The sequence below is a fragment of the Cenococcum geophilum genome (assembly GCF_001692895.1).
Source record: "Cenococcum geophilum 1.58 unplaced genomic scaffold K441scaffold_21, whole genome shotgun sequence".
NCBI classification, from domain to species: domain Eukaryota; kingdom Fungi; phylum Ascomycota; class Dothideomycetes; order Gloniales; family Gloniaceae; genus Cenococcum; species Cenococcum geophilum.
In genome coordinates this window covers 888,864-908,316 of record NW_027137579.1, presented here as the reverse complement: position 1 = coordinate 908,316, position 19,453 = coordinate 888,864, and the positions used below count along the sequence as shown (strand labels likewise).

Genomic DNA, 19,453 nt, shown 5'->3' with positions numbered 1-19,453 from the left:
CTTGCACGCTAAATCTCCGGAACACAGGAGGGCTAAGAAAATGGAATATAGAGGAATGCAGACTAGCTAATTGCTCTCGCGAAATTAACAACTATTTAAGCACCCAACTCCTTCTCAAAGTCACCCCTTGATCCAATTTATTCCCTTTCTTTTCACATCACCCAACTCTCGCAGCACCCCCATTAGCCGCAACAACGCTCCCACTTACCCACCTCGCCTTCTCACTAACCAACCACCCGACTACATCTGCAACATCTTCGCACTCGCCCATCCGTCCTCCCTCTGCAACCGTCACCTTCGGCAGCCGTTCATCTTTCAGTGCTTGCTGTGTGGCATCTGGTAGAGACCTAAAACCATGGCTATCCGTCAGGCCAACCGAGACGGCATTCACAGTCGTACCCTGCATGCCGGGAGCGGAGCCGAGCTCGAGAGCCCACGAGCGCGTCAAGGACTCCAGAGCGGTTTTCGTAGCCGCGAAGACAGAGCTGTCACCACAGCGTCAGCAATCCCTCCACTAGCCCGTTCAAGCGCGGTCGACGCCCAGACCCAATCTGCCGCCCCTAGACCCGGGGCAGCGGTCCGAGAAGCAGAAGGGAAGAGAGCCACACGTACCCGCCTACCCGCCCCTCGCGCACGCGGTCGCTCGAGATATTCACGATGCGCGCGTTCGGCCGGAACAGCTTCTTCCGCACCAGCGTCTCGACCATCAGAACGGGCGTCTGCACATTCCCCAGCAGGCTCTTCTCAACGTCCCCCAATTCCATCTCCCCAATCTTATGCCGTACCACGATCGCGGCGTTATTTACCAGGATGTCGACGTGGCCGTCAAACTCGGTTTCCAGCGTGCGGGCGATAAGGTCCGCGCAGTCGGGGGAGAGGATGTTGGCGGCGATGCCGACGAGCTTGGGCTGCGTGGGGTGTGTCGTGTGAGATATACGCGTGCTGGAGGTACTGGGGAAGGAGGGGAAGGCGTTGGAGTAGAGTGCCGAGACGGTGTGCGAGAGAGTGTCGAAGTGTTGCGCCGAGGATGGGTCAGAGTAGGTTCCTAGCACTGCGGCACCCCGGGTTGCAAGGCCGAGGGCGATGGCGCGGCCGATACCTTTGGTTGCGCCACTGAGGGAGGTTAGTGAGATTGGATGCTTGGAGAGTGGTGGGGTGAGGGATGGGGGAGAGGTGAGCTTAAATGTTGTGCTCTCGGAACTGCTGGATGGGAAGATATGTGTGGGTTGAGGACATGAGAGGAATGCAGTAATTAAATGCTTGAGATGGCTTTTGATATGGCTTTTTGAACTGTTTGATTGAACAAGTGTTTCGATTTTCCCGGACATGGTAGAANTGAAAAGATTTACTCTCCACATGTATGAAATCTCTTGAATTATGAAAACGGACTTCAACGAAACCCAAGAGAGTTAGAGAAAAGGAAATAAAAAGTTCTTACGTTACAACTGCTACCTTCCCCGCTAGATCCTGCTCTTGCAGGTGTGGAGCTTCAGGTATATAAGAGCCTGTTCCGTCCATGACTGGAAAGCAATTGTTTAGAAAATATTAAATGTCTAGCACAAGATGTAGCTACAGCTTGAGTTCTAATACCAGCGGAGGGGATTGTGCGGAGTCCGTTTCATTGGGGCTGAAGTATTATTTCAGCTGTGATGTCAAACGTCGCTACATGACTTGTGGCGTAGATTGTGGCTGGTTCTATGGGGTTCAAGATTCATCTGACATATACAAGCCCCATCTTGCTTTTGCCGTCAAGCATAAGATCCGACATATAAGCTCCTCGAAGGCGTTCTTGGTATTTAGTGACGCCTCGCGGGAAGAATGCGGCACGCCTAGGTACATTTGAGGCTCATTAAATTAGATCGCTCCTTGGTCAAATCTCATAGCCGCAGACTTCCGCCAGCTACTTCATCCAACTCCATTTCTTCACCCACGCGACACACAACAACCCGCCAAAACAGAGCACTTACACCATCAGCCTATACATCGTGTTTTGGAGATTCCTCTGCAGAGCGTCGCAATGGCGCCTCTTCACTTATTCGAGATTCCCCGGCCTAAGGTAAGTTCTCGACTCCCTTCAGCACCCGCAACCGTCCTCTCCACTGCCGCTAACATGCTCTAGGCCTTCTTTAACTACATGTCTCTCCGCACAGGCGCCGAAATCATAACCTTCCTCATGCTGCTAAACAAGATCTCCGGCTTCTACGGCATCCTAGCCCTGTTAACCGGCGCGCCGTTGACCTCGCTCCAATTCTCCATGTACCTGTACTCGCTGCTGGCGCTCTGCGCAACCGCCTACCTGAGCCCGCACATCCGCCGCGCCTCGCCGCTGCAGTGCCTCGCCCTCGCCCACCTCTACGCCTTCGACACCGTGCTCAACGCCCTCTATACCGCCGCCTTCGGCGTCGCCTGGTTCTACGTCCTAGCGCAACACGGCGACGACGGCAAGACCGCCGTGCCCGGCGCCCCCGGCATCTCCTCCGCCGCCGGGTTCACGAACCCGAAATACAACGTGTCATCCGTCGAGGTGATTGCGGCGCCCGCGGGTGGGCTAGTGCCAGGCCAGGACGCCGTGGCCGTGGGCACGGGGGCTGCGGCCGCGGCCGGCAGCGGCGCGGGGCTCGGCGGCGCGGTCTTCCACAGCGGCAGTTTCATGAGCCTGTCCGTCATCGCGGTGCTCTGGGTGCTGCGCGCCTATTTCGTCTTCGTGCTGCTGGCTTTCGCGCGCCAGGTCTTGCGCCAACATGTCGCTACGACGTCCTCTGCTGCGTGGGGTGCACCCGGAGCACCGCAGGATAATCTCGCTGAGAACCCCTTCGCTGAGGGCCGTGAGGAGGGCGAGGGGTGGAGGGGGAAGCTTGGGAGAGCTATGTTGGCTGGTGCACCGCAGTATTGGCTTGGTGCCGATGAGGATGGCGAGTGGATGCGTGGCTTGGGCGGGAAGTTCAGGAAGAGCATGGAGCCTGTGGGTGTTGTGGAGAGGGAGAGGAGGCGGAGAAGTGGGACCGGACCGCCAGCTCCACCCAGGGAACTTGTTGGGCAGAGGTTGGCGGATTTGACGGAGGTGAGGTGAGCAGGGCGACTAGACAAGAGAAGGATCGGAGTGACAGTTTGGCAGAACAGAAGTAAAGAGGACGTAGCAGAGGAAGAAGGTGGATGGAGAAGTAGACGCTCGTAAACGAAGGAGACGAGCGGTAATGACCTAATTGGATGAACGCGCGGATTATCCGGTTGATAAGGCGTTTTTGTACGAGTACGAAAATCTCGGAAGTTTGCACACAATCCATAAAGCTGAGCGTTGCGGGTTTACCCGCTCTATTCCTATACACAAGTCCACAGCATTTTAGCATTAGGCGTAATTCTATCACGACTTTCTACTGTATCGATTTGCCACTGTTATACCCACCTTTTTGCCCTTTTATGTTGACTATTATGATTAAGCAGAGTCGTAAAATTTGGTACAGACGGAATGCTTTTCCCATCCATTGAGTTGCGTTGTGTAATACCCCAGACCGTTTTTCTACTTCCAATCGAGCGGAAATAACTCCTTTAGAACCTCACTGCACATCTTTTGAAAGATCTTGAGCTAGACCCCTCGAAGTCCCTCTGTACATTCCGCGCTCCCGAACGCCTCTAAGCATCAACCCTTCTGCCACCTCTTACTCACTCTTCTACTCCACCACCCTCCTCTCAATCTCTCGCCTCTCCCTCCACCTCCTCCACCACTCCCTGGGCGTCCCCTCCACAAACCCCACCGCCAACCCGGCCGTCACGGCACACACCCCCGCCAACACAGCACACATATTCCCATACCCGATCCTCTCCCTCAAACCCCCCGCAACTAGCGGCCCCAGCGTGAGGCCACCACTCCACACCATGCTATTAAAGCCATACAGCTGCGCATACGGCCCACGGTCCCCAAAAAGCGCCGGATTCACCTTCCAGAACCGCTCGACCACAGCGCCGGCCTCGACGAGCGCGGGCGCACTGATGACCGCCAGCCCAGCCCCGCTCAGCGCCAGTAGCGCCGCGAACAGCGCAACCTGCTGCGGCGTCTGCCCCGGCGCGGGGTGTGGGCGCGGCAGCCGCAGGAGCGTCAGCGCGGGGACGAGGTACGTGTAGCCCAGCACGGCGAGCGGCTTCGTGCCGTAGCGGTCGACGGCCCAGCCGAAGAGCGGGCCCAGCAGCAGGTCGGAGGCGCCGAGGGGGAGGAAGAGGAGGCCGGCGGAGAGCGAGTCGAAGTTATAGCGGGTGGAGGCGACGAGCGGGACTGTGGCGTCGAAAGCGCCGAGGAGGAGGGCTTGGATTAGGCCGAGGAAGAGGGCGGTTAGGAGGGAGGGGTTGCGGAGACAGAGGAGGATGGGGAGGGTGCGGGTTAGGGCCGTTTTGGGGGGTTGGAGGTGGTAGGGGGATTGGGAGAATGGGCATGGGTTCGCGAGGAGTGGGGTGGATTCCGTCAAGGGTGCGACTTCTGGGTCACTGGAGGAGGTAGTCGAGGTGGTGGAGGCGCAGGAGGGGGATGTTGGAGGGCTATATTTTGCGGCGACTTTCTTTTCGATGACGAGGAGACGCATGAGGAAGTCGAGAGCGAGGAAGGCCACGCCGAGCCCAAAGACGCCGCCGTATCCTGTTTTGGCGTAGAGGATCCCGCCGAGGACGGGTGCGAGGAGCGTTGCTACTGATAGAACGCTGAATATCTGGATTGGATGGCGGTCAGTTGGGTTGGTGCTGACAAAAAGAGGACGATATGCATACGGATCCAATTGCCTTGCCTAGATTTTCAGGCCCAACAGTTTCTACAAGCAGTGCCAATCCAACGGTCCATACCACTCCGCTGCTGGCTCCTTGTAGCAATCTCGCAATAGTCAGAACGACAATGGATTGACCTACTGCTAAGAGGACGGTGGCGAGAGCTAGTATGATCAGGCCCAGCAGGAACGGGAGCTGACGTGAGGATGACAGCTTGTCTGCCAAAATGCCTGATACGGGTGATGCTACCATAGAAGCTGCTGCGTATACAGCCAGGAGTGTGGAGACATAGCTCTGAATTTGTGATTTTGGTGTATGGACTCTTTCTTCCAACATGAATGGGAGGACAGGTACGATCAGGCCGTAGAGAAACATGTCAGTAAACATGCCAATTCCTACAGTACTGATGATAAAGAATGTATTTGAGCGCCAGCGGAGGCCGATGGGAGGTTTGCTATGCCCATGATCAAGAAGCGGTGTGTTCTTCATCCTCCACCAGGACGCTGAAGGTGAAGTTGGAGAATTTGAGGACATTTTAATGTCCTCTTTATTACGAGGTTCGTCCCAAGCTCTTTTCTGTAAGAAAATGGGGAAGATAGACAGCACTAGAAATATGGGAAGTTGCAAAAACCCATCCCGTAGCTCTACCAACCGAACCTTCTATCAAAGGGCTAGTACGACCTGATGACTCACGAGAGGCCTTTCACATTGCAGCAAAAGAAATACTTGTAATACGGCAGCACTAATTTTACGAGAACGGAAGCAATACGAAAATGCAGAGGTCGTGCTCACCTAATAAATGGGTAATGGGCAGGCCTGGATGAAATGCTTGGTGGTAGTATTTTTGCTCGGCTAGTCTTGCCATTTCGGGCTCTGTTCACTTCCGACTTGCCAAGGCTGCATTTCGAACATTGACGCAGGCTCGACAAAGCTCCATACTGAATTAATAATGGCAGCCATACAGCAACTAGGCGGTAATCTGCCAAGTGCAACGTTCGTACTCATGAATACCCTCTTTACGACCTTGCTGACTAGGCCAGCAGTGTCTATGTATGTCTAGCATCTCCAAAACCACTACCACGCCTCGAATTCTGACTTGGTGCGGGGATAGGTTCGCAATCTCGAAGAGCGCATTAAGATCGAGCAGCTGAAGGAAGCCCTGAATGAAATATTTAGCGAATATGGAACCATTCTGGAAATCGTTGCCAAGAAAAACCTCAAGGCGAAAGGGCAGGCCTTCATAATTTTTGAAGACGTGGACTCGGCGGCACAGGCAATAGAGGAAGTGCAAGGATTTGACCTATTCGACAAATCCATGGTGCTCGATTTTGCGAAGACGAGAAGCGACGCGACAGTTAAGAGAGAGGGAACCGAGGAGGAGTTTGAAACGCATAAGCGGAGGAGGCTGGCTGAGAAAGGTACGTCGCATGGGAAATAGCAGCCATGTCCCGGACTGTATATTTGGGGGCAACTTGAACTGATTTGGCTATTCTACAGAGCGGAAGCAGGCCCAGGAAGCACAGGAAGCACAGAAGAAGCTCAAGAGACCTGCCGGTGCTGCCGCTGAGACTGCCAAACCGGCAAAAGGGCCTGGCCTCAAGCCAACAGGTGGAGCTGCGGCTGTTGTGCCAGACGAGTATCTGCCACCGAACAAGATTCTCTTTGTGCAGAATTTGCCAGACGATTACGATGTCGATGCGTTGACAGCAATTTTCAGCCGATTCAATGGATTCAGGGAAGTCCGGTTGGTGCCTGGAAGGAGAGGTATTGCGTTCGTAGAATATGATGCGGAACAAGGAGCAATCAGTGCGAAGGAAAGTACGGCGAATATGCCACTGGGAGATGAGAGCAAGCCGATGAAGGTGACGTACCAGAGACAGTAGCGTCTGTATGCCCATCTTCGGCGTTATGGTGTTTCAAAAGGGAATGGCATTATGTACTCTTCGCATGATGGGGCATCTCAATAAATATATGCTCGATAGCCATTGCGAGTTTCATGATCATCAAAAATGAAGCAATTAGTATTGTTGATAAATACGAGCACAAGTTCCGAGAACACCCCATCGATTTCATACACAGCACCTAAAAACCTAAAAGATAACATCCTCGTTATCTTGATCACCAAGCAAGTCCTTTGATTCAACCGCTTCCTCTTTTTTCATGTCTTTCTCGTCGGCTGTTTTTTGGGCTTTCTCCCTCTCTTTCTCTCCAGCAGCAGCATCGCGATGCTTTTTCCCAGACACCTTCTTTAGCCTATAGAATTCCTCTCTGTCCAGCTCATCTAACTCCGAATTGATGTACTTAATCGTGTTCTCTGTCCTAGGAATGATAACATGCTCGCTGGGAGAAAAAGCAATTATTAGTTAGATAAAAAATTTTGGATGATGGTACTCACATGGCATTCACTCTTCGATTCACCACCTTAATAACCTCATCGAGAATGACGAAAGCAGTCTGCAGACTGGCGAGCTCCACCAATGTCTCAACAGCTCGCGCATATGTCTCTCTACACCGCTGTACCTGCTGGCCACCTTTTCCCAAACCCGTCAATCCAAAGTCGTTGTTGCCCTCCGTCATATAGCTTTCGAATTGGGGCAAGAATACACCTGAAACATTTTCTTGCTTCGTTCTTACGCGAAATCTTGCCGATTTTGCAGACTCCTGTATTTGATAACCAATCTCTCCTCCCACAGCATACGTAACTTCTGCTAGCGAAAATGCAGCAATCTGCATGACCCGGCCCATCTTACGCTTCGCCTCATCGATGCGGCGTGTGATCTCTAATCGTTCGTTTCAGTTTACGAGTCTGCAAGAAAATATACAACGTGTTCATACCTCGAAAGCGTCTACAAGCGGGGAGGAATTAGCTAGGTGGTATTCTAAGAGTTGTGTGATTGCATACTTTGTCAGAGCTTCACTCTTTCTCTTTAATAGGTCGTGACCAGTTTGGGCACCCTTCAACTTGCTCTTCATCAACCCCAGCGATTGTCGCGTGGGGAAGACCGCTTCTCGCGCCTACGCACCTCTATCAGCTACATCGTATAGCTCCGACAGCTCCAGGACCTACCCCGCTACCAGACATTGTGGAACCAACTCTTAGTGACGGCTAAAAGGTCAGCGGTTGGCTAAGTGCTTCACAAGGATCGAGCTGAGGAAGTGAGGGCCGAGAGAAGGCTAATGCTATAGATAGCAGTCCTCGTGAGGGATTCAGCGTTGGATGGCGTAGATGGTGCAGATCCTAGCGGTCGCATTCGCAAGTCGAAGCGAAGCCCGAAGCGCCAACCCTGGCTCTCAAATCAATCACCTCAGAAACTGCCTCACTGCACCCCGACAACCACCACCCACCCCACCCCTTCTTCTTCCGCTCTCGAGGTTTTCAGCCCAGCACAGGCTTCCGACGCCTATCCTGAGCGATGCCTGGAGAGCTCTTGAGGACGGTGGTCAACGCCAGTCTCCCGCGCGGCAACAAACGGAACGCATCGAAAATGTCCGCCGACTTGTACCTCATTTCGGACAACGACGTGATCTACGAGCAAGACATCATCCGGAATCCGGGCAGTATCAAGCCGTGGCTGGACTACGCGAATTTTAAAAGGCAGCACGGCAGTCTGCTCGAGCAAGCTTTCGTCCTCGAGCGCGCCTGCACCACTCTTCCACGGTCCTACAAGTTATGGAAGATGTACCTCGAGCTGCGAACAAAACACCTTGAGCGCAAGAATCCTGCCAAATTCGCGCCGCATTATGTCAAAGTCAATGCATTGTTCGAGAGGGCGTTGGTTCTATTGAATAAGATGCCGAGGATATGGGAAATGTATCTGTCGTTCCTGATGCAACAGCCACTCGTTACAACCACTCGAAGAACATTCGACAGAGCGCTACGCGCATTACCAATCACTCAACACAACCGAATATGGGCACTATACCGGCCGTTCGCCAACTCCGCATCCGGAGAAACCGCAGTCAAGATATGGAGGAGATACATGCAGATACATCCGGAACATGCGGAAGACTTCATCGAGTTGCTAAAGGATATGCGACAGTACACTGAAGCAGTCAAGAAGTACATGGAGATTCTAAACAACCCTCGTTTCAAGAGCAAGGAAGCCAAAGGCCCGTTTCAGTTCTGGACAGAGATGGTTGAGCTGTTAATAGACCATGCAAAAGAGATTGAAACGGGAGATGACAGTGGCATAGACGTGGAAAAGATCATTAGGAGCGGTATTGCACGTTTCGCCGACCAGAGAGGGATATTATGGGTTGGACTCGCCCGGTATTGGATCAATAAGGGCGAGTACGAAAGAGCCAGGGATGTATTCGAGGAGGGCATCACTACTGTCATGACTGTGCGAGACTTCTCCATCGTGTTTGATACGTACGCAGAGGCTGAGGAAGGCCTCATCGGGATAAAGATGGATGAGGCAGCCACACGGTCCGACAAGGGCAAAATTAATGAAGATGCCGATCTAGACCTTGACATCCGGATGATGAGGTTTGAACAACTCATGGATCGGCGGCCATTCCTTGTTAATGATGTTCTGTTGCGGCAAAATCCGAACAACGTCAACGAATGGGAAAAGCGAGTCGCGTTATGGGGCGACAACAAAAAAGAGGTGGTGCAGACCTATACCGATGCTATTGCAGCAATCCAACCGAAGAAAGCTGTCGGCAAGTTTCATGAGCTTTGGGCGAATTATGCAAAATTCTACGAAAATGGCGGTGACCTCAGAAACGCCCGAGTCATCATGGAAAAGGCTGTCAAAGTTCCATTCAAGTCTGTCGCTGAGCTCGCTGAGATGTGGTGCGAGTGGGCTGAGATGGAGCTTCGCAACGAGAACTTCGACCGCGCTGTGGACATCATGGCCAAAGCTACGCAAGCACCTAAACGTTCAAATGTCGACTACTTCGATGAGACATTAACACCACAGCAGCGCGTGCACAAGAGTTGGAAGTTGTGGAGTTTCTATGTTGATTTGGTCGAGAGTGTCAGCACGCTTGAAGAGACGAAAAAAGTGTACGAAAGGATATTCGAGCTGCGAATAGCTACTCCACAAACCGTTGTGAACTACGCCAACCTCCTTGAGGAAAACCAGTACTTCGAAGACTCATTCAAAGTCTACGAGCGTGGCTTGGACCTCTTCAGCTATCCTGTTGCATTCGAACTATGGAATCTGTATCTCACCAAGGCTGTTGATCGGAAGATTGGCATCGAGCGACTTCGCGATTTATTCGAACAAGCTGTTGTCTGCCCACCCAAATTCGCAAAAATTTTGTACCTGATGTACGGTGCGTTAGAAGAAGAACGAGGTCTCGCTCGTCACGCTATGCGCATATACGAGCGCGCAACCCGAGCCGTCGCAGACGATGATCGTATGGAGATGTATAACTTCTATATCACAAAATCTGCCTCGAACTTTGGGCTTACTTCAACACGCCCGATCTATGAGCGTGCCATCGCGGCGCTCCCCGACAACGAAGCAAAAGAGATGTGTCTCAAGTTCGCGGAGATGGAGCGGCGGCTTGGCGAAATCGACCGCGCGAGAGCCATCTACGGCCACGCGAGCCAGTTCTGCGATCCCAGAACAAACCCGGCTTTCTGGCAGAAATGGGAGAGCTTCGAGGTGCAGCACGGCAACGAGGACACATTCAAGGAGATGCTACGCATCAAGCGAAGTGTCCAAGCGCAGTACAAGTATGTGTACCTCTTCTACTTCCCTACCCGTTCCCCTTTCCTGCCATCCTTTGTATATGGCCTACCGCTGACATTCCATAGCACCGACGTCAATTTTATTGCCTCCCAAGCCATCGCAAGGGGCCAGCAAGCGCAATCCGACGCCGCAAACGGCGAAACCAGCGACGAGAAAGCCGACGCCATGGCAGCGCTTGAGCGACAAGCCCGCGCACCCGTCGGCTTCGTCGCCGCGACCTCAGGCCCCGAAGGCAGCAACCAGCTCAAAGAAGCCGCAGTCCAGGAGCCCACACCCGCGAACCCGGATGCTATTGATGTTGATGACGATTTGTGAAAAAAGGTGGATATCTTTACAATGGGATAGGAATCTGGACACCGGGGTCACTTGCATCATCAAGGCGTTGTTGTGCTGGGGGAAATATTCGATACAGACTGCTCGATTGATATTTTCTAACTTGTGTTTTACGTACCCCGCGCCCATTAGCGGCTACCACCTTTCTTGTTTTTTTTTTCCTCTCTCATCTCAGTTTCGGAGCAGACTATTGGGTTGGACCCGGTTTACTCGTGCATATGATGGCGTTGGATGCTTGAGCTATGGATCTGATAGGCAGGGGAGTGGTGGGAAAGGGATGGCTGGTTCCAGTGCATGATGCTTCTGCCACTTCTGACTTTCCTTTGTTCTTTTAGCTTGATGTAGGAGAAGAGGGAGGCAGTTGATGCTTTGGAGTGGCTCGTTTGAGGGTATTGGGAGGCGGATGCCTAAATTATTTTGCTGGGAGGAGAAAAAAAAACCACTAACTCTACACTACACACACTACACTATATACATTTCCTGATATCAAGATTCACCTCTGAGAAACTTCAAAAATATCCACCGGTTCTATCTCGCCACCCTGCTATATTTCCTCTGATATCTTTCACCGGCCAGCCATGGTCCGCGGACCCGCTTCCGGCATCCTCCAGCATCCCTCCTTCAAGACCCGGCGCCCCAGCCTGGGTTTCAGGGCGTCTAGCCAACATTATCCACACCCAGAACCACACCGCAGCAGGCTGTGCAGCGGTACCGAGGCCTGCGTCGCACCGCAGGTCGCACCGCTGGCTAATACCTTGTTTCGGGGCGCAGCAGCAGCAGCAACGGCCGCCGCGTGCGAGATCGGCTGCACGTGTATGCTGCTGCGATTTTAGCGTACACGAGGGAGCTATGCCAGCGGTTCAGTGCGCTGGAGCAATACGGTCGGCAAAGATGGAGCATCTGAGACTCCGCAAAGGGAGTTGTATAACCTTTAACTAGCAGAAGACAGTTTATAATTCTTCGTTTATGGGTAGAGCTGTGCTACTAGACTTAAAAAATTTATTTGTGTTTATTCTGCATATGCGGGCTTGAAATAATAGTGAGAGCCAGGCCTACAAACGGTGAACTTTTAGGCATCCTGTATGAATTTAAACCCGACGTTAATTAGTTATCGGGTCATGTCTATCCCTTTGCCCGGTAAAATTCGTCCCAATTATCATTTTGCCAGTGTACGGATCACCAGATGGTAGGGCGCTACCAAGAGAAGGGATAATTAATGAACAAATCTCGCAAACCTTGCCTTAAACGTGAGTCTAGTGAAGCGCAACGAGGGGCAGCAGAGGTTGGTCTGAACCACCAATGTGGAACTTCCAACTGACCAAAGAGACTCAAATCACTGCAATTTTAGCGTCTACGAGGGAGCTATGCCGGCAGTTTAACGCAGCTATCCCTTAACCCGCTGATTCTGGCTCTCAGTTATCGATAAGGATTAGCCAATTAGAGGCCTGATTCTTGGCCACTGTAATAAGAACTGCAGCGACATAAGGTTATTCAAATCCGTGGTTTCTATATATATATATATTTATAGGCTAGTCCTTAGAGGAGCTATGCCAGGTGTTCCTCCCAACAGGGCCCTGTCGTGCAGAACGGAATCCTACACACGGAACGGCCCCATCTTGTTCTCGGTGTTGGTGCACGGTGCAGCTTGGCATTGCACCTCAGCGGGTTAAGGGATAATAGGCTATTCCGCGAAGAAGCCGGTGAACTCCAAGCAGGAATCCAACCAGTACCAACTCACTACAATTTTAGCGTCCACGAGGGAGCTATGCCAGCAGTTCAACGTAGCTGTGATAGGCTGTTTCGCGGAGGAGCCGCTGAAGACGGGAAGAAATAGTAATTCACTGCAATTTTAGCGCACTCGAGGGAGTCTTTACAAGCACGTGAGAGCAAAGGCCGATTCGGCCATTTCCTTCGTTTGCACGTTCCTTCGTGCCGTCTAGTCACTCCATAACTTCAGATGAGCGTACAAACCTCTCACCAACAACACAAGCGAGAAACATAATCATCTACTATTGCAGTCTGCTCAGTCAGCGGTCTCGGGCTTCGGTCTCCAGGCCGAGCGATTATGTATACGGCGTCACCTGCTGCAGCTTGGCAGGGCTTGGGTTTAAGTTTTGGTAGATTTATAAGCTACAAAGTCAATTGATTACAGGTTTGACCACCTCCGTTTGGCAATTGCAGCCGGGTGGGGGTACGCGGCGTGTTGCGAGGTGTTACTTCTGACATGGGGAAGGTTGTGTAAGGCATCAGCAATTACTGACAGCGCGCTTGAAACCCAAATATCTAAAATATGTAGAGAAGAGTGTGTGGTCGTGGGTTGATATAAGGTGTCGAGCTTTGGATGGCCGAGTGGAACCACACCAGCTGAAGAGCTCGGAAAACCAATTCCATAAATCCGGTCCCAGCAGTTCTGTAAACCATGCAGGGCTTCCTCGCCTCTGCACCCGCCCTGCGGGCGACGGCCCACGCCACAGCCGCATGCTCGCACCAGCTCGAAATTCGCGCCGCTCTCGTCGACATTCAGGGGCACCCCGTCCAACACCGCCAGCTACGCCGTCCAGTCGTTCGGCGGTGGCGCCTACATAGTGACGGACGGGTCCTACCAGAACGCCTTCTTCGTGCCGACCGCAGGCGTGGTCCACGTCGACCTGCCGCTGACCATCAGCAGGAACATGCTCTCCACCATCGGCAACGTGACGAGCCAGCCCATCACGCACATAGTGTACAGCCGCCCGCAGGCGGACCACATCGGCGTCGCCTCGCTAGTCGCGGGCCCGGGTAAGCCCCGTCGAGATCATCGCGCACGAGGACACCAAGGAGCTGTTGCAGGAAGCGCCGGATGCCTCGCGGCCGCTCCCCACCGTCACATTCAAGGACGACTGCAGGCTCCGCGTGGGGCAACCAGACGCTGGAGCTGCGCTACGACGGCGAGAACCACGCCCGCGGCAACATCTACATCTACGCGCCGGCGCAGAAGCTGCTCGTGCTCATCGACGTCGTTTTCCCCCCGGCTGGGTCCCCTTCGCGTACCTGGCCGTCAGCAGCAACATCCCCGGCTGGATCACGGCGCACGACCCGGCGTCTGACTTCGCGTACCATGTCGGCGGGCACTTGGGGTGGGCCGGCGCGCGCGCCGACGTGTTGGTGCAGAAGGAGTACATGCAGGACCTGCGAGCTGCAAGCAAGCGCTCGACCTCACGGCGGCGGATGATCCGCTGCCGAGCGCGGCGGTTCTGCAAGGGGCGGTTGAGCTCGTGAATCCGGGGAATCCCTGGACGGCTTTCAGGGGCTATCTGGCTGTCGTGGTTGAGTATTGCGGAAATGCGACGAACAAGAAGTGGGTTGGGAGGTTGGGCGCGGCGGATGTGTTGGGGATTCGACAATGCGTGGACGACGGTCGAGCCTCGGGGACCGATTATAATGTTCTTGGGCCGTTGAGGAGTCTCTAAGAGGGGATTTGGGGAAGCTGGTTAGGATACCAGAGTACTGGATTTTTGGTGTTGTTGAACCTAGTGTCGTACGAAGATGTACTGGCTGCATTGTTCAACCCGGCCAATATCTGGATCTAATTATGGTCCCGCTGTCTTTCCACTAGGAACTGGAATGATCGGAAAAGTGTCTGTCTAACAGAAATGCTACCCGCACACGCAATTTTTGCTAGAATGAAACACACTTGAAGGAAGCCACAATATAAAATAGAGCTCATGTATAACGAGGATGTCGTACGCTAGTTTACGTTAGCTGAAGCGGTGGCCTATTAGTTCCTGAGTAAAAGCGGCGCCGCTCACTAAACCAAATCTAGGGTCTCACCTAAGTTTGGCGCATGCCATCCGGAGGTTTCCTAGTCCAGTATTCCCTCAGACGTTGGCTTCAATTTGCCCCAGACCCCTTGACGCCCAGCACGACGCTATGGAACGATAGTCCAGGAGATATGCGGAGCTGAGGGCTGTGCATCTATCATATCTCCTTGACACATTAGAAATGGCTCAACGGTTGGTATCGGCTGGAGCTTCCCACGGCCTGATTGACCCTTACGCTATCCCGCATGCATTCCAAAATCAATCCCAAACAAGCCCGATCTAGCATTCATCTTCGCGCATCTGGAGTCCAGGTTATCTATCCGAGAAGGGAGGAGAAGCTTTAGACGGTGCAGATCGATGTCAATCAGGTCCATCTCATCATAGATGCGTCCGAAAGACTACACATGTCCGTGATAGGCGTCTGCACCCGAGTTGTTTGGGCCTCACGCCAAGCTGCGGTTTGCCATCTTTGCTTCTTAGTGTCGAGATAGAGAAGTGTCTGAAGGGGTTTTTGCACCCTGCTAGTGTAGTGCGGTGGAGGCGCAGCACTGACAGAAAGCGGAGCTTGAGCACGGAGGATCATTGAGGACCAACTAGGCAAAGAGCTCAGAGGGCTGCAGAAAGGTAGAGGTGCAGCAAAGTGCAGCGAGTCTTGCGGTGGTGCAGGCAGGTGGCCAGGCCCTTCCCCAGGTCGATAAGATAGAGACATGAGAGGGGTGCAAGCAGCAGCCACGACATAAGTGACCTGTCCACTCACCGGCCCAAGGCTCATCATCCCTTCCTCACTACCCTGCGCTCCACTACCAGCACGGCGGATATGCAACACTGCGAGCGAGGCAGTGCTGCGGGCGATCCAACCATTTTCGCTCACCACTCTCTCTAGCCTGCACTACGACGATCACCGCGAATCACCGTTGCTAGCCCGGGACGCACTGACGTAACGGCTTAACATTTCTCGAGCAGATTGGATATTCCCGTCGGCACGGCCAATTGATGGCGCAGGCCTGCTCAAGGGACAGCTGGGCAGAAGGCAAGACTGGCACTTGTCAGATCGCCTCGAGCTGAGCTGAGGACGGCATGGCAGTCTGAGTGCATCATGTGCAGCGGGCCCCTCCCTTGACGTCGTTGGCGAGAAGGCCGAAGGCAATTAAGGGCTGGGGCGATGAAGGGAGGCCTGGGAGGAGCTGGGAGGGGGGGTCTCTTTATATCTTGCCCTGCATGCCCCCAGACCTCGATGATGTTTATCATTGATCTCGAGCAATCCTCCCCTCCCCCCCAATACCAGTCGATTGATTCTCTCTCGTATACCTCCCATTTACTTTGAGATATCCTTTGACTACCAAATATAACAACGACCGATATCATCCAGGATGGCTACAACTGCGGTTTCAGGTATGCTTTCTCCAGAGTCTTTCTATCTGCGTGCCTGGGGATCCTTTCACTCCCCCTCAGCTTGCTCTATCACAGCACAAGAGCACCATTGACCTGACACTACTGCCACACCTCCACGATTTCCAGCAACAACGCAATTAACGTCCACAGACATCGATGGCACCCCAACCAACAACCCCTCAGTGCGATTGGAGGACCCCTTTGTCTCGCAGCGCGAAGCCAACAACAACCCATTCGGGGGCGACAAGCTCGCGGACGTAGCCGGCAACGACGACATGCGGCTGTCTACATCGCCACCGCAGAAGGACCGGCGCATGAGCAAAGAATGGGACGCGTCCAAGGTACCTCCCTCCCGCTTCCAGAAGCGCGAGGGCAGCATCTACTCAACCCCATCATCCCGCGACGCCCATGTGAAGGGCTCGGAGAGGGATAGGGCGTATCATGATAAGCTGAAGGAGAAGGTGAGATCTACCCTAAACGGCCAGAAAACGGCTAGCTGCGGAATGTGATACTAATGGGAGAGCAGGGCTGGAACAAATAATCTCCAACGAAAGCTGGGTGTTGTTTGCAGAGTGGGAAAAGCAGATGTTTGTATGAGTTGCGCGCTGGGTGCCAGAACTGTCGTCATGCTTTTCATACGACTGCATGAGTAAGAAATAGCATGGCCCGATGTTTCGAGTTGGAATTGGAGTTCGTTCTTCTTCGCTGGTGGCTAAATTGATACTTGCATGTATTAATCACCCGTTATCTCTCCCTCCATCTTTGCTGCCTCCCTCCATTGTGTGCTGCCGTAGCGACACCTCGCTTTGTCGCAACTCCGGTGAAATTCGTGCGGGTGAAAAACTGTGCATTGTCAGCTGGGCGGGTTTTGCTCACGCTTGACTGTACACAGAGGTGGCGACGTTTATCTCATAAATCAGATGCTCCGTAGTTGAATTTTAGCCGAACTCAGTTAGATCAGCTCGTGCTTGGTTGCGGGCAGGCACGCCAGAAAATCGCTCATATCTGCTCCCTATATTTCAAATTCCTTAACGCAGCGTCTGAGAGCCTCAATATTACTGTAATATAGAGGTAATAGAGAAGATAAAGAGCATTTGGCTTGCAGTATTTTAAAGATAACTAGACTTAAAGAAGTATATAAGTTTTAGCAGTAAGGCAGAGATTTTAAAACATTCGTTACTGCTAAAGCTAGGACCATAAGCTGTCAGACCCCTCGTGGAAGATTTGTTTGGATAAGGAGCAGTATGCCCGTGCACGCCGATCCATGAGATAAGGTGACATGGCATCGCGAGGTGACGACATCGCTATGACCGCTCTCCCGCCCGTGCGCAACGCACGATCCGGTCCTGGAATGCGTTCGCAGCTCGTAGGGCTTGGCCTGGCCTGAGCGCCCAAACCACCGATGCTCTTATCATCACGTCCGCATCCACGTCCGCATCCACGTCTTCATACTGCGCCATACTGAGCATCGAGCGCTGCATATTGCAGAGGGCTCGAAGCTATGAAAAGGAATGTAGAAAAGTTATATATGTATAGGCTGACTTTCCTTTAACAGCAACACTGAATATCATCGTACCCGCAATCTCAAGTCGCAGATAATTTAAGCGCCTCAGAAGCGTATCAAAAGTTAAACTATGGTGATAATGAGGGAATAAGTTTATCTTTGCATCCATTTCTTTTCCGGAAAATTATAAGCCTCCGTGTATAATTACAGCACCTGTCGTACCAACCGCGTGCTTACGCGTTCGGTACGCCGAGTACGCGTTTACGCGTTTGGTGCACCAACCACCCGCTTACGCGTCTAGTGCACCTCTAAAGCACTGACTAATCAGGGGGGAGGCGCATCAGTATATAGACTATGTAGTCTGCTTTATATAATCGACAGTCACTATTATCTAAAAGAGCATACGATACTATATGTATTTCGTGCCCCTGGATCTGACTCACTCGTGCTATTAAGTTAGTACGAACACTGATTAGTGAGCGCGCACAGATTAGCAATCACTTGATACCTCCCCTAAGCGATACTCGACAGCGACCACCTGTTTAGACTCCTAGTATGACCTGCTGGAAGGTCAGAAGTTGGGGATTACGGACTATTACCAACTCTGTATACTTATTTAAGTCTTAGTACGGTTTACTGGAAGTTATAGACGCGAATATAGACCTTTACGGAACCCCCTATCCTTAACCCCCTTAAACCCTAAACCTCTTCGGACCTTATGGAAACCCTCTACCCTTCTACAAACCGTTACGGACCCGTTAATCGCCTTTATGGACTACTATAAGACCCCTTGAACTGTTACGGACCCGCTAATTGATTTTACGGACCGTTATAAGACCTCCTCTACCCGCTATAAGCTACTACGACCCGCTATAGCTTATATAGATATATAACGCTATATAATATGGTAGATATAAGCAAGCAAATCAGCGAAGGTTAAAAGAAGTGGAGCTAAGGAGTCGACCTTACGTCTACGGACGACGTTAACGACTATATTAATTTCAAAATCCTTAAATACGGACACTATAAGCTTCTAAATAATGACCTATGGGAGTAATATAAGGAAGACTTTGCGGACTTTACGGAAGCTATTCTAAAGACTTATAACCCTACTGCTATCTATAACCTATGAACCCTTTTACGTTACTAAGGTGTATAGGTTAAAAAAGATAAATGAGTTACTGTTGTACGGTCCTTATATAACACAATATAGGAGGAAGACCAAACGGAATAGACTAAAGAGAAAATCCTAGACTAGGTTAAAGCTATAAATAATCTCTCTGCTTCTCCTAAACTTAATGGCATTGCTAGCCTTATACTTAACCTACTTAACTAAATTCGTCCTATAAACCTAAGCAATTTTGGAATTAATCTTACGGGCTAAAGTATACCTAGTACCCAAGTTACGGACCGTAATACCCCCGTAAACCAAAATATGGACTAAAACCCTTCCGTTAATAAAGCTATAGATCCACAACCTGCCTAAGTTATAGATCCGCAAGCTATATATCCGTAAACTATATATCTGTAAGCCACATATCCGTAAGCCATAGATCTATAAGTTATAGATCCGTAATATACCTAAGTAAAGACCTATAGTAAGGAACTAGCTAACCTGGCTAAGCTCTATACCGACGAATCTAAGTATAGCGGTAAAAACGATAATTTTAACTTTAAACTGACCATCTTTATGGACCTTTGCTAAAAGGCTGATATTCCTAAATAAGAGTTTAGCTAAGCCTACTCTACTATGCTATGCGGCCTAGCACTTAACTACTATTATACTAACCTTAAGAGCAACCCCCTTGGTATTCCCTTTAATAAGCTATGTAAAGCTACCCGTAACTACTTTAAAGGACCGGAATATAAGCGTAATATCCTTACCTAATGGAATGCGACTAAGCTACGGACCGTAATTAATAAGAACACTAAAAAATCGACTATAGAGTGTCTGTAAATCCTTATTAAAGACC

The 19,453-nt window shown here is 51.7% G+C and overlaps 9 protein-coding genes across 9 annotated transcripts; 5 read left to right on the top strand and 4 right to left on the bottom strand.

Annotated features, from left to right (window-relative positions):
- Positions 1 to 92: 92 nt before the first annotated feature.
- Positions 93 to 1,697, bottom strand: K441DRAFT_659852 (NAD(P)-binding protein). Its single transcript, XM_067648602.1, has 3 exons — positions 1,439 to 1,697; positions 613 to 1,113; positions 93 to 485 (listed from the first exon to the last, which is right to left on the bottom strand). The coding sequence occupies exons 1-3, from the start codon at positions 1,516 to 1,518 to the stop codon at positions 158 to 160; spliced, it is 909 nt and encodes a 302-aa protein (XP_067504025.1). The 5' UTR covers positions 1,519 to 1,697; the 3' UTR covers positions 93 to 157.
- A 320-nt stretch (positions 1,698 to 2,017) lies between these two features.
- Positions 2,018 to 3,070, top strand: K441DRAFT_560312 (DUF1753-domain-containing protein; the record flags this gene model as incomplete). The annotated part of the gene is made up of 2 exons (XM_067643488.1): positions 2,018 to 2,056; positions 2,120 to 3,070. The coding sequence occupies 2 exons, from the start codon at positions 2,018 to 2,020 to the stop codon at positions 3,068 to 3,070; spliced, it is 990 nt and encodes a 329-aa protein (XP_067504024.1).
- Positions 3,071 to 3,668: 598 nt separating this feature from the next.
- K441DRAFT_687123 (MFS transporter-like protein) lies at positions 3,669 to 5,235 on the bottom strand (the record flags this gene model as incomplete). The annotated part of the gene is made up of 2 exons (XM_067652065.1): positions 3,669 to 4,694; positions 4,753 to 5,235. The coding sequence occupies 2 exons, from the start codon at positions 5,233 to 5,235 to the stop codon at positions 3,669 to 3,671; spliced, it is 1,509 nt and encodes a 502-aa protein (XP_067504023.1).
- Positions 5,236 to 5,695: 460 nt separating this feature from the next.
- Positions 5,696 to 6,629, top strand: K441DRAFT_696382 (putative U1 small nuclear ribonucleoprotein; the record flags this gene model as incomplete). Its single annotated transcript, XM_067652880.1, has 4 exons — positions 5,696 to 5,739; positions 5,790 to 5,796; positions 5,858 to 6,164; positions 6,244 to 6,629. The coding sequence occupies 4 exons, from the start codon at positions 5,696 to 5,698 to the stop codon at positions 6,627 to 6,629; spliced, it is 744 nt and encodes a 247-aa protein (XP_067504022.1).
- A 90-nt stretch (positions 6,630 to 6,719) lies between these two features.
- K441DRAFT_659848 (ATP synthase subunit D) lies at positions 6,720 to 7,962 on the bottom strand. Its single transcript, XM_067648601.1, has 5 exons — positions 7,814 to 7,962; positions 7,649 to 7,761; positions 7,582 to 7,592; positions 7,142 to 7,526; positions 6,720 to 7,086 (listed from the first exon to the last, which is right to left on the bottom strand). The coding sequence occupies exons 1-5, from the start codon at positions 7,826 to 7,828 to the stop codon at positions 6,837 to 6,839; spliced, it is 774 nt and encodes a 257-aa protein (XP_067504021.1). The 5' UTR covers positions 7,829 to 7,962; the 3' UTR covers positions 6,720 to 6,836.
- Positions 7,963 to 8,056: 94 nt separating this feature from the next.
- K441DRAFT_659847 (pre-mRNA-splicing factor syf1) lies at positions 8,057 to 11,265 on the top strand. The gene is made up of 2 exons (XM_067648600.1): positions 8,057 to 10,435; positions 10,517 to 11,265. The coding sequence occupies exons 1-2, from the start codon at positions 8,232 to 8,234 to the stop codon at positions 10,764 to 10,766; spliced, it is 2,454 nt and encodes an 817-aa protein (XP_067504020.1). The 5' UTR covers positions 8,057 to 8,231; the 3' UTR covers positions 10,767 to 11,265.
- A 1,938-nt stretch (positions 11,266 to 13,203) lies between these two features.
- K441DRAFT_677382 (uncharacterized protein) lies at positions 13,204 to 14,233 on the top strand (the record flags this gene model as incomplete). Its single annotated transcript, XM_067651058.1, has 3 exons — positions 13,204 to 13,562; positions 13,614 to 13,900; positions 13,950 to 14,233. 3 exons carry the CDS (start codon positions 13,204 to 13,206, stop codon positions 14,231 to 14,233), a joined length of 930 nt encoding a protein of 309 aa, XP_067504019.1.
- Positions 14,234 to 14,636: 403 nt separating this feature from the next.
- Positions 14,637 to 15,536, bottom strand: K441DRAFT_720364 (uncharacterized protein; the record flags this gene model as incomplete). Its single annotated transcript, XM_067654042.1, has 2 exons — positions 14,637 to 15,409; positions 15,518 to 15,536. The coding sequence occupies 2 exons, from the start codon at positions 15,534 to 15,536 to the stop codon at positions 14,949 to 14,951; spliced, it is 480 nt and encodes a 159-aa protein (XP_067504018.1). The 3' UTR covers positions 14,637 to 14,948.
- A 352-nt stretch (positions 15,537 to 15,888) lies between these two features.
- Positions 15,889 to 16,841, top strand: K441DRAFT_659841 (uncharacterized protein). Its single transcript, XM_067648599.1, has 2 exons — positions 15,889 to 16,437; positions 16,503 to 16,841. The coding sequence occupies exons 1-2, from the start codon at positions 16,252 to 16,254 to the stop codon at positions 16,515 to 16,517; spliced, it is 201 nt and encodes a 66-aa protein (XP_067504017.1). The 5' UTR covers positions 15,889 to 16,251; the 3' UTR covers positions 16,518 to 16,841.
- The last annotated feature ends 2,612 nt before the right edge of the window (positions 16,842 to 19,453 follow it).